Genomic DNA, 18,822 nt, shown 5'->3' with positions numbered 1-18,822 from the left:
TCATCTTTTAAAGTAATGTAGGCTCTGTGCAGTTACGAAAGACACCGATCCCCTGAAGTTTTTATTAGAAATGTTTCCAGATTGTTGGTTGAAGGCACATACAGTGGTTAATTTGCACCCTAAACACACCCCATGGCCTCATTTAAATCTGAGTGCTCATGTGTGTATTCCAACTGCCTATGCATAGTTCCAACTTAATCAAGTACTTAATGAGTAGCATTAATATTCGGTGTCTTCTCCACAGGCATCTACACTGATCAAGGTAAATAGCTGTTGGACCCCTCCAAAGCCTCACAAATGAGCTAAGAATAGTCTGCACTCATCCAGAAAGAGAACTGTTGGTCCTGTAGGAGGAAAAAAAAAAAACCTGCAGGGTACTTTCCAAAATCTTCATTTGAAAAAAGAGATGTTTCCACTTATAGATCTTTTGAAAATACCAGGCAATTTGGTAGAACTGTAAGAAATCTATTATCTGAGCGATAGTCATTTTTGTAGAGTACCTAACACAGGCCAGGCAATGGACTAAAATACTAGGGATGCAAGGATGACCCCAGGGAGTCCTGGTTCCTATCTTCTGAAGAGGATAGTATGGTAGGAGAGGCAGACAGGGAAGGGTCATCCTAATAACTGGATAACTGCAGATTGAGATCACTGTTGGAAAAGCAAGGAGTGAGATTTAAGATTCCATATTGAGAGACTTCTCAACAGAGGACATGTTGGCTGAAGGTCCATACTTGATGAAGAAGGGGAAAAACTAGTTTTTCACCCAATGTTAGAACTGGAAGACACACACACACACACACACACACACACACACACACTCATTCAATGTCTGGTACTCTATTTATAAACAAGGAAACTGAGGCCCAGCAGAGCTAAAAGACTTGTCCAAGGTCAGAGCTAATCATAGAAACCAGCCATGGCAATACTCAATCCCTTCCTGCTGAATCACATGGATTTTATTTATATCTCAGCTATAGATTATCCACATACACTTGGCCAATAAAACATAGAATATTGGATTATAACCACATCCCTCAAGACCACAAGCATAAAAAAAAAATGATCCTGCTTTAATGTGGAGGGTACCTTTTCCTTTTTAAGCAAATCCAAAGAGTTCTCATAGGAGCAACATTCAAGACAGTTTGTTCAGTAAGAACGGGAAGGTCATAACCCTGTCTAAAATGTACTGGCAACTCTGCGCACTGCTAATTTGGGCGTGAGCTGTGTATGAGCTGACTTCACACCCCAGCTGAGGTTTCAAATCCACGAAGGGCGACTCTTTGCTGTTTCACAGCAAGGGTCCTTCACTGAGCCCCAGGAACCCTTGGGGAATTGCGGACCTGGCCCCTCATGCACCTGTGTGCATACGCTGCATAATGAAACATACTTTTTAAAAGCCCCTGAGATTCCATTTGCAATCTGTGTGTGTGCATGAAAAGCGCGACGACTGGAAAGAAGCAGAAGTTACCTCTGGGGATGGGCTGCAATGGGGAGGGCGTAGGATATGGCCTTTTTACTCTAAATACTCCTGATTTGTGTAAAATTGCCACCAAGAATGTATTTGTGCATCGCGCATGTAATATATATGCATTCTTGTGTGTGTGTGTGTGTGTGTTTAAGAAGATTCTTATATCTCAACAGAACACAAAGGTGCATCTCTGCAGAGCACAGCAGCATTTTTCTTGGATGTAACTGTCTTTTCCAGAAACCTCAGAATAACTTTCCCTTGACCACCATGGGCCTGAAGGTGGAAAATGTACACTCCACGGCAACCCTGAAGGGGATTCGAAAGTTGGAGGTGCGGGTTGGGGATCTGCACTTGCAGCTCACACCGCCCTCCCCCCATCCCGAGAGCCCAAGGAAAGTCTTGACTTTCCGGCAGGAGCACCCGATCCCACCCTACTCACCCACCCACCCCACTGGTGCTGATACGGAAGGGTGGGGCCGCGGCGGGGCGGGGCGGGGCATTCGGAGCCCGCGCCCCACCTCCTGGCCAGCCCCGCCCGCACTCGCCCCCCGCCAGCTCCCGGGGAGCCGGCCCGCCCCCTCCCCTCCGCGCGCAAACGATCCTCGCTACGCCGCGCTCGGCGGCGGCAGCGGGCGGGGGCCGGGTGAGGGAGGGGGCTGGCCCGGGCCGCTCCACTCTGCAGTTGCCTCCGAAGCGCGGGCTGTGCTGCCCGAGCCGCTGGGCCGGGGAAGCACTGGCCGTAGGCTTCCGGGCCGGCTTCTGCAGGCGCTCGCAGGCATGCAGCCCGGGAGCAGGCGGCGCGCCCCGGGCCGCTTCTGAGCCGGCAGGGGCTGCGGGACCAGCGCCAGCCGCGCCCCTCCCATCTTGCCCTTGGGCCGACGAGCGAAGTCCCGGCACCCGCTCTTAGCCCGCAGCCCCGCCAGCGCCACCCCCCGCGGGCTGCAGGGGCTCATGCAGCCGCCAAGGTAAGCGCGGGCCAGCAGCCGGGCAGGCTGGTTCTGACATCCCCAAGGCGCCGCCGACACTTGCTGGGGCCACCGCACTGATTTGGTCCTCCCCAACCCCGCGTCTCATCTTGCCCAGATTTGGAGCTTTGCCTCGCCTGGATCGCCTTAGCTCTTGGCAGCAGGAAAGTTTTTGTGGTTTGGTGTTGGTTCTCTTTTTTCCCCCTAAAATACTCTTCTCCGGGCGGCAGGCATTGCGCGTGGTTGGGCAGACCCGGAGCACGTCCAATCCGCCGTGTCCTGGATGGGGGAGTCTCTCTCTCCCGCGCGGTTATTTCTTTTTGGGACGGCCGCCCGGCCCGGCCCTGCCCACGGAGCCTAGGACGGAGCCTGCTACCCGGCTATCCCGACGTGAGCCCCCATTGGCCTGCGTCGCTAGGGCCCCCGCCTCCCGCTCAGTTCGAGGTTGAAGAGCCCCTAAACGGGGCGTCGGCGTTGTGTACCATCTGGGTTCAGGAATAAGCAGTCCCAGCACGGGAGCGTCCAAATACCCGAAGGTGCGGATCTTGGGTTGAGCTCTAAGAGGTGGGATTCCCGAGAGACTTCGGCGTTTCTAAGTGGAGTGTAGGACACGACGGCCAGGGCAACACGAGAACTCAGCGCCTGGCTTGAGCGGGGGCTTATCCCAGGTTATAAACTGGGGCAAGAGGACAGGTGTATTTAGGCGAAGAACCTATGTGAAGGACGCTCGGGTGCAACTCTTGATTGCATTTAAATGTAATTGCATTAGATTTGCTCGGAGGTAGAATCAATTTCCCTAGATCGGGATTTTAATGCGAGCTGGTGAGCTGCTATTATGTGGTGTGGTTTCAGAAGGCGTTGGATTGTATTTATTTTATAAATTGGGCACCTAGGGGACAGATGAGGGAGAAATAGCGCCACCTAGCGTAAATGGTGAACTGTGTCTTCCTTTTAGGCAGAAAAGTTGGGTGTTCTTAAAGTAGACTCCAGCACAGGTGGAGAGGCGGGAACTATCCGTTGCGTCCAGGAAAGATTTGTTCTTAGTGTTTCAACAGTCCTATGGAACGCAAGCGCCCCGACGCCCTGAGCTCAGCACACGTAGCTTAAGGGACAGAATTGTGGGTCGTACTGAGTGGCAGACTGTTACCTCAAGGACCTCAATCACCTTCTCCATCTGGTCTTAGGATCTTCCAGCAAAAACAAAAGGTAATATGTTACCTGTTTTAAGACGATGCCCCTTCCTCAGGCGTCTGTTGCAGATATCTAGAAAGCCAGTTCAGAGACCTTGCTCTTCTACCAGGCCATCATAGGTAATTTTTCAGATGGATCTTGAGCCATAGCCTCTAGAAAAGAGATTGGCTGTGGTCTGAAGGGCAGCAGGAGGAGAATTGGGAAAGGGCCTAATGCAAATTTAAACAGGAATGGTACAGTGTACCCCAAAATAGTATTTTTACATATATGAAAGGAGGTGGTCTTGCTGCTTCACTGTCATATCAGATGACAAGCAAGTCCCCTTTCCCTGAACCCGATCTCCAGTTAACAACTAGGGAAGACTAGGCTAGATGACAGAGAGGAGAGGACAAAGGCTCTGGGTGGGGCACCCACACATCCAGGCAGCCTGCATTCTCATGGCGGGTTTTTGCTGCCACCTTCCAGGGCAGATGATATTAGCAGTGAGCCGAGTTCTCCCTGTTCTGAAGGGAACAATGTGCTTTTCTGTTTATGGTGAAGACCCTCTGCCCTCCTGGGACCCTCTGAACTATGGTACTGGTGAGATATGATCCATGTTCCTTTTTCTAAGAACTCTGCTCCCATCCTTTCCCTCCAAGGTGATAAATTCCAAAGACACATGTGGGATGGCTGGTAGCTCATCTGCCCACCCCACCACAGTGTGCTGCCTCATACTGTCTCTCCATTTGCAGGTATTTGTTTAACAACAAGACTTGTGACAAAAGGGGTCCTATAGTAACTTGGAATCTTATTCAAAGAGGGCATCTCTGACTTTTGGCAAGAAACCTCTGTCTGCCTGTAAACCTCTTGCAGGGTACGACTGATGTCTGTCTAGTGTGTGTAATAACACAGAAGGAGGGTGCAGAAGCTCCTGTTTAATAAAGATCCCTTGGGTCTGCTCTTCAATAGTCACCCTCATGTGAAGACAAATGAAGGAATGGGGGTAGGTACTACAGAAGGAACCCAGGGCACTCCCCCACTGAGCTACACCCCCAACACTTTTTATTTTTTATTTTTGGGACAAGGTCTTGCTAAGTTGCCTAGGCTGTCCTGGAACTTGCTGTCCTGCTGCCTCAGCCTCGAGAGAACTGGGATTATAGGCATGTGCTACCTCGACCTGTCCAAATATAAAAATTCTTAAAAGAGTAAATGCAAAATGAAAGAAATAGGTACTGAAAGTCCCTAACATTGGGACAAGGAGTGTTCAAGCCACTCTTGTGATGATACTCACTGCTCCTCAGTAGCTGGCATTCACAGGTAGGGTCATTTCCATTTCTTGGAAAAAGAAACTGATGGCCATAGAGGTGAAGGGGCAGAACCAGAGTTCTTTGAGTCTAAAGTATTATTTTTTTCCTTGCTAAATGGATTAAGTTCAAGCACTTCTTTTACCAATATGGTTGCCAAATTTGGTCATGCCTTAAAGCATGCAGAGTAAGCAAGGAAGGAAGCATGGTCCCTATCCCTCAAGAAGTCTGCCACCCAGAAAAAGAGATGGGATGTTCCCAAGTGAGACTGAGCAGAAACAGACAAAGAAAATCAGAAAGCAATTCAGGCTAATTGTAATCTGTTAATTCAGTGAAATGAAATGGGCACTTCCCCTTAAAGGTAATTGTTTAAATAATTTTTGTCTGAGGTGTTCCTGGGGCTCTTTAGGAGAACAGCTTTGCTCTTCAAACTGCATTCATTGTTCAGTCATTCAACAAATATCTCTAAACATAAGTTTAGCCTAAGGGAGAGAGATTCCAGACTTTCCCCCTGTCTGATATCCAGCCCTAACCAAAGGAGAGCTCCTCTTTTACTTATTTTGACCAAATGACAGCTCAATTTCAACATCCTTTCTCTTAGCAACAAATATAAAGGAGCAGTGAATAGGAGTAATGGAAAAAAATCTAGGACTTGCCTCACCCAAGTGTGCTTGCAATGCCAGGCAGATGTCAAGTTTCCTTAGTGATGAATGAAGAAACATCTTTCAAAAGGAGACCCCATTTCTTAGTTAGGTCTTTTCTGTTGGTAAAAAATGCTATGTCATGTTACAACCCAGGGGTCAGAAAGCAAGAATGTAAAACTACAATTCTAAGGACAAGAAAAAGAAGAAGCTTTGAAATGTGGACAGAAAATGGTCAAATAAGTGCAAGTATCTTTTATGGTCACATTTAAAGCATGATTAAGTTATGGCTAATTGACGAACCCAAGTATGCACTATCTAAATACCCAGTTTATAAAATTACAATATCCAGATTGCAACAGTAAAGAATGGAAGTGGAACAATCAGTGAATTACTGATTGGATCTGTTTTTCCTTTTTAAGTTTTGTGTTTAAAGCAATGTTACCAGAACTTTCAGAAATCAAGATACTGGATTTTCCAGAGTCTGAAAATCAGCAAAAACTTGAAAGTGAAAGATTCTGTGAACTCTCTGGTAAAAAATAAGGCCAATTCCAATAGATTCTGTGCCCTCCATGGGCCAAAGCAGAGATAAGCAGATATGACTAAAAAAATGCCCCCCAAAATTTGTTGACTTCTACCTCATTAGCACATTTTAGTAGTTACCATCCATTGTGGTTTCTCATTATGTTTGTTCATCTTCATAGACTCTCAGACCTCAAGGTCTTTGCAGCAGCTTGCCCTTCCTAACAGCAACCATTTGTCCTATTACCTGATAATACACTACTCTTTGTATGTCCTTGCAAAAAGAGATATTCTGCCTAAGTCTTGAATGCAAGTGTCAGCATCATTACTTTGTTCTTAGCATGCTTGGACTCTTAAGGAGACATGCAAACCATTTTTCACCCTCTGTAGGCATTTTGAAGGATTTTTCTAGCTGATGAGGTCTTGAAACAAGATTAGGTGCACCCATACAAACTCACAGAGACTTACTACAAGGGCCTCCTAAACATATGTCATGGTATACCTGTCCTCAGCCATGATGCTATAGAATTCTGTTATAAAATTCACTTTGCAATTAGACCGATTGTGTAAAGTTTGATCCTATCAAAGTTTGATCCACTTGACTTTGTTGGTTAATTGCCCCTTGTATGGATACCATTTTATCTGTTTAAATGCAGGCTTTTGAAATCTGCTGGGTGAGTACTGAACTATCTTAGTGACTTAGAAATTGGCCTTTAGTGTGCATTTTTAGCTCCTGACAGTGCCACCCTGAGAACAGATACTCTTGCAAGAACATATCCACCCAATACTTGTGCCTTCCACCCATGGATTTTTCTGGTTGTCAGAAAAGCACACAGAAATGCATGTTGCATTCACAGATTCATAAAAATTACAGGGTTTCCTCAAAATAATTGCTACCTTGAAGAGAATAATAATATTTGCTTGGAAGTTTTGGTGGATAATATGCTTTCATTTGCATTTAATTCAGTGTCCTTTATGGGAGGAAGTTGAGTATAAATAATAAATAGATTTTTTAATGCAATTTCATTTTCTCAAATAGGCTTCCATTGATACAGGGAGGCAAAACAAAAAGAGATATGTTGCTTAGAGTCTGGCCCACCCATCAGTGTTACCAGATTCATGGTAATATCTGCTTATAGGTCCAGCTCTGCTAATAATCCTGTGCTGCTAAATTGGTACAGGTCATTTTTGTCTCAGAAAATGAGATTCATGAGATTGTAATTTATTTTGTTATACATCAGTCAGTACAGTTAAAATAATTTGTATTCAGATTTCAGAATAGTGATTTCAAAATGCTTCCCTTACTGCCCACCTCAAGATCATATGGCAATAAGCTAGATGCCACCCTCATCCGTTCTATTGCTTTTATTTTTCTCTGCTGGGAACATTTTGAGAAAGAAGCACCTTAAACTTCAGGTGTCTGATTTCTTCATAAGTAAGTGGATGCTATTGGCAAGGTCTACTGATTCAGGGTCTGATGGGTAACACATCCCCCAAACCCCAGCCTGAGTTAAGAATCCACGGGAACCGGGTGAGGTGGCACACACCTGTAATCCTAGCAGCATGGGAGGCTGAGGCAGGAAGATTGCATGCTCAAAGCCAGCCTCAGCAACTTAGTGAAGCGCTAAGCAACTTAGTGAGACCCTGTCTCTAAATAAAAAAAAATACAAAGTAGGAGCTGTAGCTTAGTGGTAGCGTACTTGACTGGCAAGTGTGAGACACTGGGTTTGATTCTCAACACCACATATAAATAAGTAAAATAAAGATCTACCAACAACTAAAAAAAATATTTAAAAAAAATACAAAATAGGGCTGGGGATGTGACTCAGTGGTTGAGTGCCCCTGAGTTCAATCCCCAGCACCACCCCCCCAAAAAAAAGAATCCACAAGAGCAAGGCAAACCCAAGCCAAGCTAGTACTCTGGCAATGCCTTATTGGGTCAATGACAAATGTCCAAGGGCAGAAGCCCTTCGGGCTTAAAATGAGATGTCTTCTGAATGCCTCATGGACTGAAAGGACTGAATGAACTGAAACTGTAGATAGATTTACTTAAACATTTTTCCACTGTGTAATATTTTGCTCTCATTCAGAGTGCTGCTAAGCCCAGGAAAGTACACGATGAATACTTTACCAAAAAAAAAAAAAAACACTTGCCATCTAAAAGACATACAAAGAATTCAATCATCTATCTTCACTTCCTAAGTTTTTTAGGGGGAATGGGGAAGATTGTTTTTTGTTAGTGTCTGGAAAATAGTATTTCTCTAAACACAGTCCCATTTCTAATGCGTGATCCATCATTATACATATGGGACATATTATTGGACTGACAGAAAAAGATAAACCTTGGGTGAAGATGAGAAACAGCTGTGGTTTGTCGAGAAAAACACTGAACTCGCCATCGCAAGGGCTGGATTTGAACCTCTGCCCTACCATTTATATTCATGGTAACCTTGGATAAGTCACTTAACTATTGTGAGTCTCAGGCTCATTTATGAACTGGAGATGGCTGTACCTGTTACCCAGTTAAGATGATTCTGCAGTTCCATGGGGGACTGTTTATCATAATGAGTACTCAGCAGGCCTTGAACATAACTGATAATGCACCTAGAACCCACCCAGAAGTCAAGGTTATCTAGAAGTCTTTGGGGAATTCTGCAGATTTCCACGCAGTTCCCACACATGCAAAAGCTCTGGAAGGTTCTGTGCATAATATTCTATTATAATCCAAACAATGGTTTTTAAGCATGCTATAAAGCAAATATTGGCAACTATGTTTCAACACTAACTCTGTGCCAGGCATGTATTCTAAGTGGGCTATTATTGGATGAACTCACCTAATCCTAACATCAACCTTCTAAGGAAGATGAAAGTAGTCTCTGCTGTATCAATGTCTTTGCTGAGGTCCAGGGAGCCTGTTCAGACTGCAGCATCCTGTATTACCTCTCTAATGTTCCTAAAGAAATTTTCTCCACCCCAGGCAAATGTAAGAAAGAAAACAGTGGTGTGGAAGAATGTTACATGGAGCAACACATTAGGTCTTCTTTCTGGGTTGGCCCCTTTCCCCACCTCCGGTCAGCTGGGGCTCTTCTCTATTTCAGCTCTGCATTAACCATTCTAAACAGTTTTGAATTTGATGAATAACTTGGTTATCTGTTCCTATTGCTGAAAGTCTATGGTATTTGTGCTTGGCACCAAACTGTTCATTAATCCAAATCCCCAAGTCTTCAGCTGGTTGAAGAAGACACAGATACACTGTCAGTTCACACAATTGCCATTTGGTGGGTAAATGGTTCCAAGACGGTTCTTCTCCCAAGAACTTACTGGAACAGGGAGAGGTAAACACTCTGTGGGCTATACTTCATTATAGGAACCTAGTGTGTTGTGGGTAGATACCAAAAGCTGCTTAGAAACAACAGAGGGCTACTAAATGTGTTTAAGGTATGGTTTCAGGTTCACCGTAGTATTGTTTCATGCTGATGCTAGAGCATAAAAATGTCACTCTTCAAATAAGATTTCCTGCTTGTTCAGTAACATTTTCACCTGGGGAATGCAGAAATGTTACAGATGAGGCCACAGAATGGATTTTCAGAGTCAGGCACAGGCAAGGCTAATTAGTTACAGAGCCAACAAGAGTTCAGTGAATCCCTAGATCTCAAGAGACCCAGGGGTAACCAGGCCATGATTGTGAAGGTGGAGAAGCTGAGAGGCCAGATATAGGACAGGACATAGTTGGACCACACACCTGGAAGTAGATCCATCCCAAATTCCAGATCTCTCTCTTTCCCTATATTTACTGCAATGGCTTGAAAGTTTCCATCTCAATACAGACAGTTAAGCAATTTGTAAATTCTTTTGCTTTCATACTAGGCTTTACAGAAAGGATTTGCAAGCTGTAGACCAGATGGTAGGTGTGATCTGTAGTCTAAGACAGAACTTCAAGAGGAAACTCTAATTCTAGTAAGAACTAACAGGAGAAATGTTGAAAAAAGAAACATGACTGATCCAGGAGTTTACTGAGAATCTTGAAAGTCAAGATGGACAGGTGCAGAAAGATGGAAGGAGAGGCCTAAATCCAAATACCCTGGAAACAGAGCCTCAGAAACTGCTAGCAGATCATCAGGAGGGAGCCTACCCAGTCTGGACTGAGGCTAGGGAACAGAGCAAAGGGAATACAAAGATAGTCCTGCTTCTGTTCAGAGTAAGAGTGAGAGCATGTACCATGGCTTAGGGTTAATAGAAGCAGAGCGATCACTGAGAAACTCCAGGCCTGGAAGCAACTGGTGAGCTCATCAGAGGTGGCATGGCAACCAGAGTCACCCAGACCTGCCAGAACCCTACTTGGTCACCAAGCCAGCTGGGTGACCTCAAGCAAGTTGCTTACATTATGCAATGTAAGTTTGGGTAAGTGTGAATTGTCTGATTTCTGAATGTGAAGAGAATAGGTGACTTCAAAGTGAGAATGGAAGTCCACAAAGAGGCGAGATGTAGCTGTTAGAAGACACTTTGCATCCCTCTTGTTGTCTATTTCGTATTTCATTCTGTCCGAGTAGACATGGGCACATAATGGTGGGTGAACTCAGTTCTTCTCTGATTGCTTAGTTCCTGGCACAATGAAAGGGTTTGTGGTACTGTTCAACCAAGAAAGAAATTAAAGTAGGAAACACTTACTGGAAAGGGAGCTTCCAAAATGTTGCTAATAGCTTTTGGCAAAATTATCAGTAGATTGCATTTGATTAGATTAGAGAGGCAGGCTGATAGGTAGATTTTATATGTGCACATAAAAGTATCTGGAAAGATGCACATGAAACTCTTGACAGTTATTACCTCTAGGGAGAGTCATTTAATAAGAAATTGATTTTTAACATGTACCTATATTACTTTTTCAATATTTTAAAATACATTTGATACTAGATTGAAAGAATCTGAATGCCCAAAAAATTTGTTCTCCTAGAATTTTCTTTCCTTAGAAATCTCTTTTTATCTATCTACCAAGCACATCCTTGCCTGTCAGCTGTGATGTGCTGGGGAGGTTCCAAGGAGAACACTCCATGAACTTGTCCCAGGCTGACTGAGCTGGACCTTCAGGCCCTGAAGGCTCCCAGATTCTGTTCCCAAAAGTAGACTGATGAGCATCAATGCTAATCCATGGAGCCGAGCCATCTGATCCAGATTGTCCAGGAGGTCAAATTTTGGTGGAAGTTGTTTCAGACAGTGTGAAGCTGGTACTAATAGAGAAAAGCACTGTGGGTAATGTAACAATCACCGAGCTGAACTCTGTATATCTGTGACTAGTGATGTCATGCTTTGCAATCAGTGACTGTGTTTGTTAAAAATATTCCCAACATCCATCTCCAAAAGCCTTGCCAACTTTACAAAGGCCTATGTTAATTTGCAATAATGGAGATGGGCTCTAAACGTGTACTTCTGGGACATAAATCCCTCAACGCACTTGCCACATTATGCTGAACCCATTGTTCCTCAAGTCTGGATCCTCCACTACATTGCCTGGAGAGGTCCAGCACTACTCCACTGTTCATCTCAAAATCCCCCAAACCCAGCTCAGAGCCTTCCCTGGAGCCTAGGACTCAATTCTTTTTAAATGAGTAAAACAGAGGGGGAAATATTACTGATTTGATAATACACACTTAAGACATGTTCAAGAGCAACTAAAATCTGCTAAGGTGTTTTAAATACATGTGAAAGAACTCAAATCAAGGATGAGATACTTCCTCAGTTTCTAAAGAGAGCTATCGGGAATATCAGGTTAATGAGTGTGTGTTTTAAACCATTCAAATGTTAAAATGAATTCTGTGTGTTTAATGAGTAGGGAGAAGGGTCTCTCCTAGTGAGTGAAGGAAATACCAAAGCAAACAAAATAATATGCACACAGAGAAAGAGAGCGCTTTCTTAGGGCAAAAGCTAAAAAAAAAAAAAAAAAAATAGGTGAAGAGGTTCTTAATTGTCTAAAGCAATGACAGTTAAAGTGACAGCAAGACTCACAAATGCTTTGGAAGCAGTAAAATAGGGAATAGAGAGAGGCCCTCTCCTAAATTGTCATGGAAACAAATATGGCCAGGAGGTTCAACAGCCATCTGTAGGGTCTCCTGCAGGTAAGAGGGTGGTGATCATGAAGGATGGTAATGACATCCTTCTGGCCAAACTATGTAATTGTCTTTCTATATGGTACATTGTGCCTCTTGTCCACAAAGGGAGCCTAACCACCTAAGGGTCATTTTTTCATGGCCATTTTGGTGGAATATATACTAAAAGAATAGTATTGGTCAGCATGCTTTAAAGTCCCAGTTAGCTGGGTGAACACAACACACTTTCTAACAAGAGGCTATGAAACTGGACTACTTGATAGAAATGGTAGACAGAGGTTTGGAGAGAGGACAGAGAAACCCAAGGATGAATTATGTTTAGACTTTGAAAGTTCCTGACAAAGTTCCACCCCCAAAGGTCACTTACAATAGTTAGTAGCTACAGAATGTGGGAGGGAAATGCCACAGATCAGAATTATCCTTAAAGACAGGAAACAAAAAATACAATAAACAGGTACTTTTCTGGGCATCCTGAGGATTGCTTGTGTATCCAGACTTAGTTTTAAATTTATTATATATTACATGAAGGAGAGAAAGCTCAAATAGTTCCAGTCCTACAGATGAAAAGTTCTGCAGAAATAGCCAGGACAAGCTTATGAATTAACAGGAAAACCCATATGAAACTTTTACAGGTGCAAGCCTAAATTAAATCATTTGCAAGACCATAATCCAAATTGCAAGAAAATGGGCTTTGTTCGGTCTGTGTTAATAGCCACAAAAGACAACTTTGGGGTCTTTGCAAAAATGTATGTTTGCTAGAGGTCACATAGGTCCAAGTGCTCAAAAAATGTTAAAATGCCATCAGAATTGGCATTGGAAACCAAGCCAAAAATAATGTTCTACGCAGGCTATATCCAGACCTGGCAGTTTTATTACATTTGCCTGCAGAAAAAAATATCTCAGAACTGTAGAAGGGTGAGCAATGTAATCAGCCAGAGAAAGTTTTTCATGAGAGCAGGGCGCTTTGTTCCTTGAGGGCTTTAGTGTGGAAAGATGAAGCCAGAAAGGTGATATGATCAGAGGCCATAAAATCTTGGAGGTTATGGAGAGCATGAACGGAGACTGGCTCATCAAATCTGAGATGACCAGACCCCAGGGTAGCTCTTGAAGTTTGAAAGAGAAACTTGAGAGATAAATTTAAAAAGATTGATTCCTGCTCAGAGTTGTACAGTGAAGCAACTCAGTTTCTCACAACATGGTGAAGGCAAATAGTTTTCAAAATGCTCAAGCAGTTTACCAAATGCATAGCCAAGAACTGGCTCTTAATGATGGATTGAGAGACATTAGCAGCACACCCATGTATTTCTGAGGTTGGCAAAAATACCAATATTGGACCATTAGCTTCCCCCATATTAGCCAGGGTTCTGTTACCATTAGTAAGAGAAATCTAAATCAAAACTGGTTTCAGCCAAACAAAGAACTTCAAGCCCCATAGCTGGAAAGGTACTGGGGGTAGCTCCAAACAGCCAAGGAAGACCTACAAGGAGTGTCACATACTGAAAAGTGGCTTAGGAAATACTGATGCAGGGCTGGAGATGCAGTTCAGTGGTAGAGTTCTAGCTTAGAACAGGCAAGGCCTTGGGTTCCATCTGCAACACCACACACACACACACACACACACACACACAAATGCTGATGCACAGGCTGTATCCCTGGAGACTCATATTTAGCTGCTTTGAAGTGGAGCCAAAACATCTGTGTTTTTAAATCCCCTACAGTGTCTCCCCAAAGAAGCAACCCTCCCTATTTCGAGGCCTTAGGTAAGGCCCCCAGTGCTTCTCCGTCTGCCACGTTTTGTTGCTCTCTCCTTCTCCAGCTTCACCTCTTTCTCCTACCCTCAGACCCCAGCCTTTGCAGATCCTCAAATGAGCCACGTTTTCATTCAAGTTGAATTTGTTCCTTCTACCCTGAATCCTTTCCCTGTTCCCCCTCCCTGCACCCTAGGCTGGGCTGGAGGCCTGGGCACCTATGTTCTGTGTCTCCTCTGTCGGTCTGCCTTGACTTTAAGCCCACTGCAGACACTATCGTTGAACAGAATGGCCCTTTCAGCACACCTAACGTGAGGGTTGAAGAACTCAGCTTTGCATTTATTAGTAATTCGGTGAGTACTTCAGCTCACTCAGCCTCAGTTTCCTAATCTGTACAGTGAGGATGATTGATCATCAAACATCCCTTAGCCAAAAGTGTCTAGAAATGGAAACCAGCACCTGACACAATGTGAGAGTGTATCCAAATGTTAGTCATTATTACTAAAAAACAAATCCTTTGAGACATCTAGAAATAGACCACCATCTTTTTGGTAAAGATTATTCAACTTCTCAACTCACCTTTTCTGGTCATCCTTGGTCTCTTATCTATTTCTACCAACTGCTCAAACATAGGAGCTATATTAGAATCAGCTTTCCATTACTATAACAAAAGACCTGAAATAATTAACTTATAAAAACAAAAGATTTATTGTGGCTCACAATTTTGAAGTTTCCAGTCCCAAACTGGGTGAACCCATGGCTTTGGCCCTCTGCTGGACATGCTGGATGGCACTTGCAGAGCCAACTATTCACCCTAGAGCCAGGAAGCAAATGAGGAAGAAGAAGGGGCCAGGGTCCTACAATCAACTTCAAGGGCATGTCCCCAGGAACCCTCAGAACTTCCAATAAGACACTGTCTCCTAAAGTTTCCACTCCCTCCCAATTGTGCCACCCTGGGAACCAGGCTTTTAATACATGAACCTGTAGCAGACACTTAACCTCACACTACAGTGGGGTATTTCTTCATCCCTCAGAGACTAGCATGCAGTAGGTCCTGAATGTAACTGATGGCTCAGGCCCTGGTTTTGGAAACACTCATACTTAGAATCAGGCAAAGCTGGAGTCCCTGTCCACCACCACCCCAGGGAGGGCTTCAGCCTCCTGTCAAACCCCACCCTTCTTTTAGAAGCCTGTTTCCCAAGTTGCCACCCCCAGGTGGGGAGTAAGAGGAGTGGGGGAGGGCTCAGCAGTGGAGCCTCCACAGCCAAGATTGGGGAAGGGGAACTGGAACCATGCATAAAAAGATCTCAGCCCGAGGCCTAGACCACAGCATAGACAGTCTCTGCCCATAAGTGGGCAAACTTGATGGGACTATTTGTTCAATGAGTTAAGTGAGTTTTAAAGGTACATGGAGTGCAGAGTTCCAAAATCCAATCCTTCAAGAATTTCTTATTTCTATATGGAGTTAGAGGAGTCATCAATAATTAGATAAATTACTGTACTGCCCCATTTGAGGCTAGATTTCTCTTGACAGTTTAAATTGTGTAATGGACAAATACCCATTTTGGGCATGTCCAAATTCATCCTTTTTTCCTCATGAGGAAAAAAGCCCTTTCCCAGTTTATTCACTCATGCCATAAGATTTAGGTCTCCTCCTCAAATGGCAGCCAGTTCCCTAGCAGGGATGCTGAGGAAGTCCCAAGTCCCCCGTGTTCCGTCCCAAGTTAAATTCAGTTACAGTCTTGAGGTGCCTAACCTTTTCAGATGAAGAAACTGAGGTAGAGATTAAAAGTTCTGCTGCCAAAGTCCACTCTTGGGCAAGGGCAGCACAACAGGGATCTGCTTCAGGATTTTCAGAAGGCTGTATCGCCTCTTAAGGACCCTAAGCCATGGTCTCTGACCTGAAGGTGCCACCCGAAGATGTCAAGGCAGTGATGGTGGTTCATTACTGTCTGGGCTCCTGGGAATGCTAATGGATCTCTTCTCTCATTCAAAGGCTAAGGCTGTAGAACTAGCTCAGGAAAGGCAGATTCCAGCAAATGGTGTTAATTGCTGGACCTCAGGGGTGGAAAGGTCACCCAATGCCTCTGGCTGTCTGGCTGTATGCCTGCCTCAGTGTGCAGGGTGTTGCTACTGGAATGTACTGGGTGCTGTGATTATGCACAATAAGCTGCTGGGTCTAGCCTCAAGGGCTGGCCATGATTGAAAGGAATACCATTTGAGACCTGGATTTTGAGATGATGAGCTCTCCCTGGACAAATTTATAACATTTTACAAACAACATTTTGTAAAGGGTCCCTAAAATTGAATCCTGGTTTGGAAAAATGATAATTAGATTCTGTTGGTCTAAGACTAAAATAGTTGGTCTAAGAATAAAATAGGGAAACTACAGGAGCATCCCAACTATCAGGGACCACAGTTGCCTCCATGAAGTTTTAGACCTGTGGATACTGCATCTTCCTGCTGCCCCATTGCAGAGTGGGCATATGTCTTCTTTCTTCCCTGTTTGGGGAAGCCAGATTCAATGCTGCTGGGGTTGTGTCTTTGAGGACACAGGTCCTCCTCCCCAGGATTCCCTCCTGGCAGCAGAGTGCTAAGTTGCAGACATAGCCCTGCAGCTTGTGTGGCCCACAGCAAGTGAGGGCTGTGATAGTGCTTAAGAGAAACATCTAAATTGGATAAAAACCCAGAATTTTTTTTTTCCCCCAAAGAACCAGATGGGCAGGCTTGGGAGTAAGGTAAGGGGGTTAGAGGGAGGAACTGGTTTGACTAAAAACACTTGTTCTGGCCTTTTTGTGTTTCATCCAAAAGATTTTCTCAGGGAAGTTGCAAGTCCCTTAAATATCACAACAGAAGAGTTGCAGGAGGAGACATTTTGCTCCCGGAAAAATAAGCAACCGAGTTAAAGGGAGGTCACCACCCTGAAGCCCTCCCAAGATCGGCCTTGGGAGCCTTTCTGTCACTGCCAGTCGTTCCTGCCCTGTGCTCTCCGGGGATGAGCGCATCCACATGTCCCCTGGGGTGGCAGCTGTGCCCTGGAAGGCACAGCAGGCCCGCAGGCCCCTGTTCCGGAGATGCAAGCAGGCCAAGTTCTCAGAAAGCAAGGAGGTGCTTGCAGGAGATGCTTGAGGGGACCCGAGCCCAGTCCAGATGGGTGGCCTGGGGCCCCAGCGGGCTGTATAGCCTCGAGGTGCGTCAGTGGCTGAGGTCCTGCCGACCGACCATCCCCACCTAGACCCGAACGACTGGGAAGCAGATTTTCCAGCCTGCTGCTCTGGGGACACATCAGAGAGAGCAATAAACCAAGGGGTGTCAGTGGCGTCTTTGGGATGGCAGTCTCCTTGGAAAGAAGGGCTGGGGCTTGTCTCTAAACTGTTTCTACTTGGACTGGATATTTATGTGAAGGTTTAAGGGGGCGCGCTGCCCTCCTTGTGTCCTACCGGGTCTGGTCGCCCCAGGAGGGGTGCTGGGCGTTTCCTGCTTGGGCAGCAGTGGGTATGGAAACCACGCAAAGGTCCCAGAGCTCCGCACGCCCTGAGCTCACCGACGCGAGTTTCCGAGGTTCCAGCCGCGAGCGCAGCCATCGGGCCGCCCCCGCCGCCTCCCCGGGCCTCTGGGCTCGCGCGGGCGGTACTGAAATTCGAGCGCGGGAGGGCGGAGCGGGCGGCGGCGGGGCGCGGGGCCGCGGCGGCATTGGAGGGGAACCGAGTGATGGATGGCGAGGGAGGGGCGCAGGGGAGCGGCGAAGGGGGGCGCCGGGCCCCGCGGGCCGAAGTGGACCGAGCCTCCCGGCTCGCTGCTCCCGCCGGCGGAGCGAGGCTGCCTTTTTTCCGCAGCGTGATTTATTTTCTTCTTTTCTTCTAAACTCTTCTTCCAGGGAGAGGCTAGTGGTAACAGGCCGAGCTGGATGGATGGGTATGGGGAGAGGGGCAGGACGCTCAGCCCTGGGATTCTGGCCGACCCTCGCCTTCCTTCTCTGCAGCTTCCCCGCAGGTAAGGCACTGCCCCCTGGCCGGAGAACCCGCTTCCCGGGCCTCCCCTCAACACAGGGCCACTTGTCCTACCGGGTTTGAGCGAGTCGGGGCTCAAGTTCGCCAGCCCTCCTTGGGCCCCCGCCTCCCATTTCCACGGGTCTTTGTTTCTCCCGTGCCCCACGAAGGGCACGGTGGATGCCAGTGGATATCGGGGGGGTCGCCGCCCGAGCTGCGAAGGCAAGAATCGGGCGAGGAGATCTCGGGGTGCCTGCGGGCCTCTCGCACACTCTCCTTCCGAGGAAGAGGGTGCCCGGGACGCGCCTCTTAGAGGCTCCAGAAGAGACGGAGAAGAGGGGGCACCAACAGGGCGTTATGGGCACTTTCTCCAGCTCCTCGTCTGCCAGTTTGCAAACCTGCCTGGTGCTCAGAGATGCAGCCCAGGGCGCCCCGGAGGTTGCACCCCAGTCCCCGACCGGCCCCTCCCCTGGGACCCCCGTCCAGCCCGCAAGTGCTTGCCCTCGCGGGGAAGCCCACCGACCCGGTTCAGATGAGCTCGTATTCCTGTTTGATAACATTCCGCGTCGCCCCCTGTTTGTTTTTATTGTGTCAGAAAGGGAGAGAATTTTAGAATTAAAGCTGAAAAAGCCCATCTGTTTCCAATGAATCCCCCATAGTTTTTCACAATGTTTTTGGCAGATCGTTGCTTTCAAATTCCTCGGAGCCCGGACCTCTTGTTTTTGTTGGGGGAAGGGAGACCAACTCCACAGAGAAGCATTTGTTCCTTCCCAAACGCTCCGGTTTCTTTACTTTTTTTTCCTTTTGTGGGGGGAGGGGGAAGGCACGAAACTTAAATCCCCGGTCTGTTTTCTTTGTAATGTTTCGTAAAACTTTATTTCATTTTTGCCATATGTTGCTCACAGCCTGGA

The 18,822-nt window shown here is 46.1% G+C and overlaps 1 protein-coding gene across 1 annotated transcript in view; it reads left to right on the top strand.

The window, feature by feature from the left end:
* Nucleotides 1-2,176: 2,176 nt before the first annotated feature.
* Rgma (repulsive guidance molecule BMP co-receptor a) overlaps nt 2,177-18,822 on the top strand; it is a 39,406-nt gene continuing 22,760 nt past the window's right edge. Inside the window, exons 1-2 of the mRNA XM_076848830.2 lie at nt 2,177-2,436; nt 17,800-17,915. Coding sequence (XP_076704945.1) covers nt 2,423-2,436; nt 17,800-17,915 — 130 coding nt within the window. The 5' untranslated portion in view covers nt 2,177-2,422. The remainder of the gene's footprint in view (nt 2,437-17,799; nt 17,916-18,822) is intronic.

The sequence above is a fragment of the Callospermophilus lateralis genome, chromosome 3 (assembly GCF_048772815.1).
Source record: "Callospermophilus lateralis isolate mCalLat2 chromosome 3, mCalLat2.hap1, whole genome shotgun sequence".
Classification (NCBI taxonomy): Eukaryota; Metazoa; Chordata; class Mammalia; order Rodentia; family Sciuridae; genus Callospermophilus; species Callospermophilus lateralis.
This window is presented reverse-complemented; position numbering and strand designations above follow the sequence as displayed.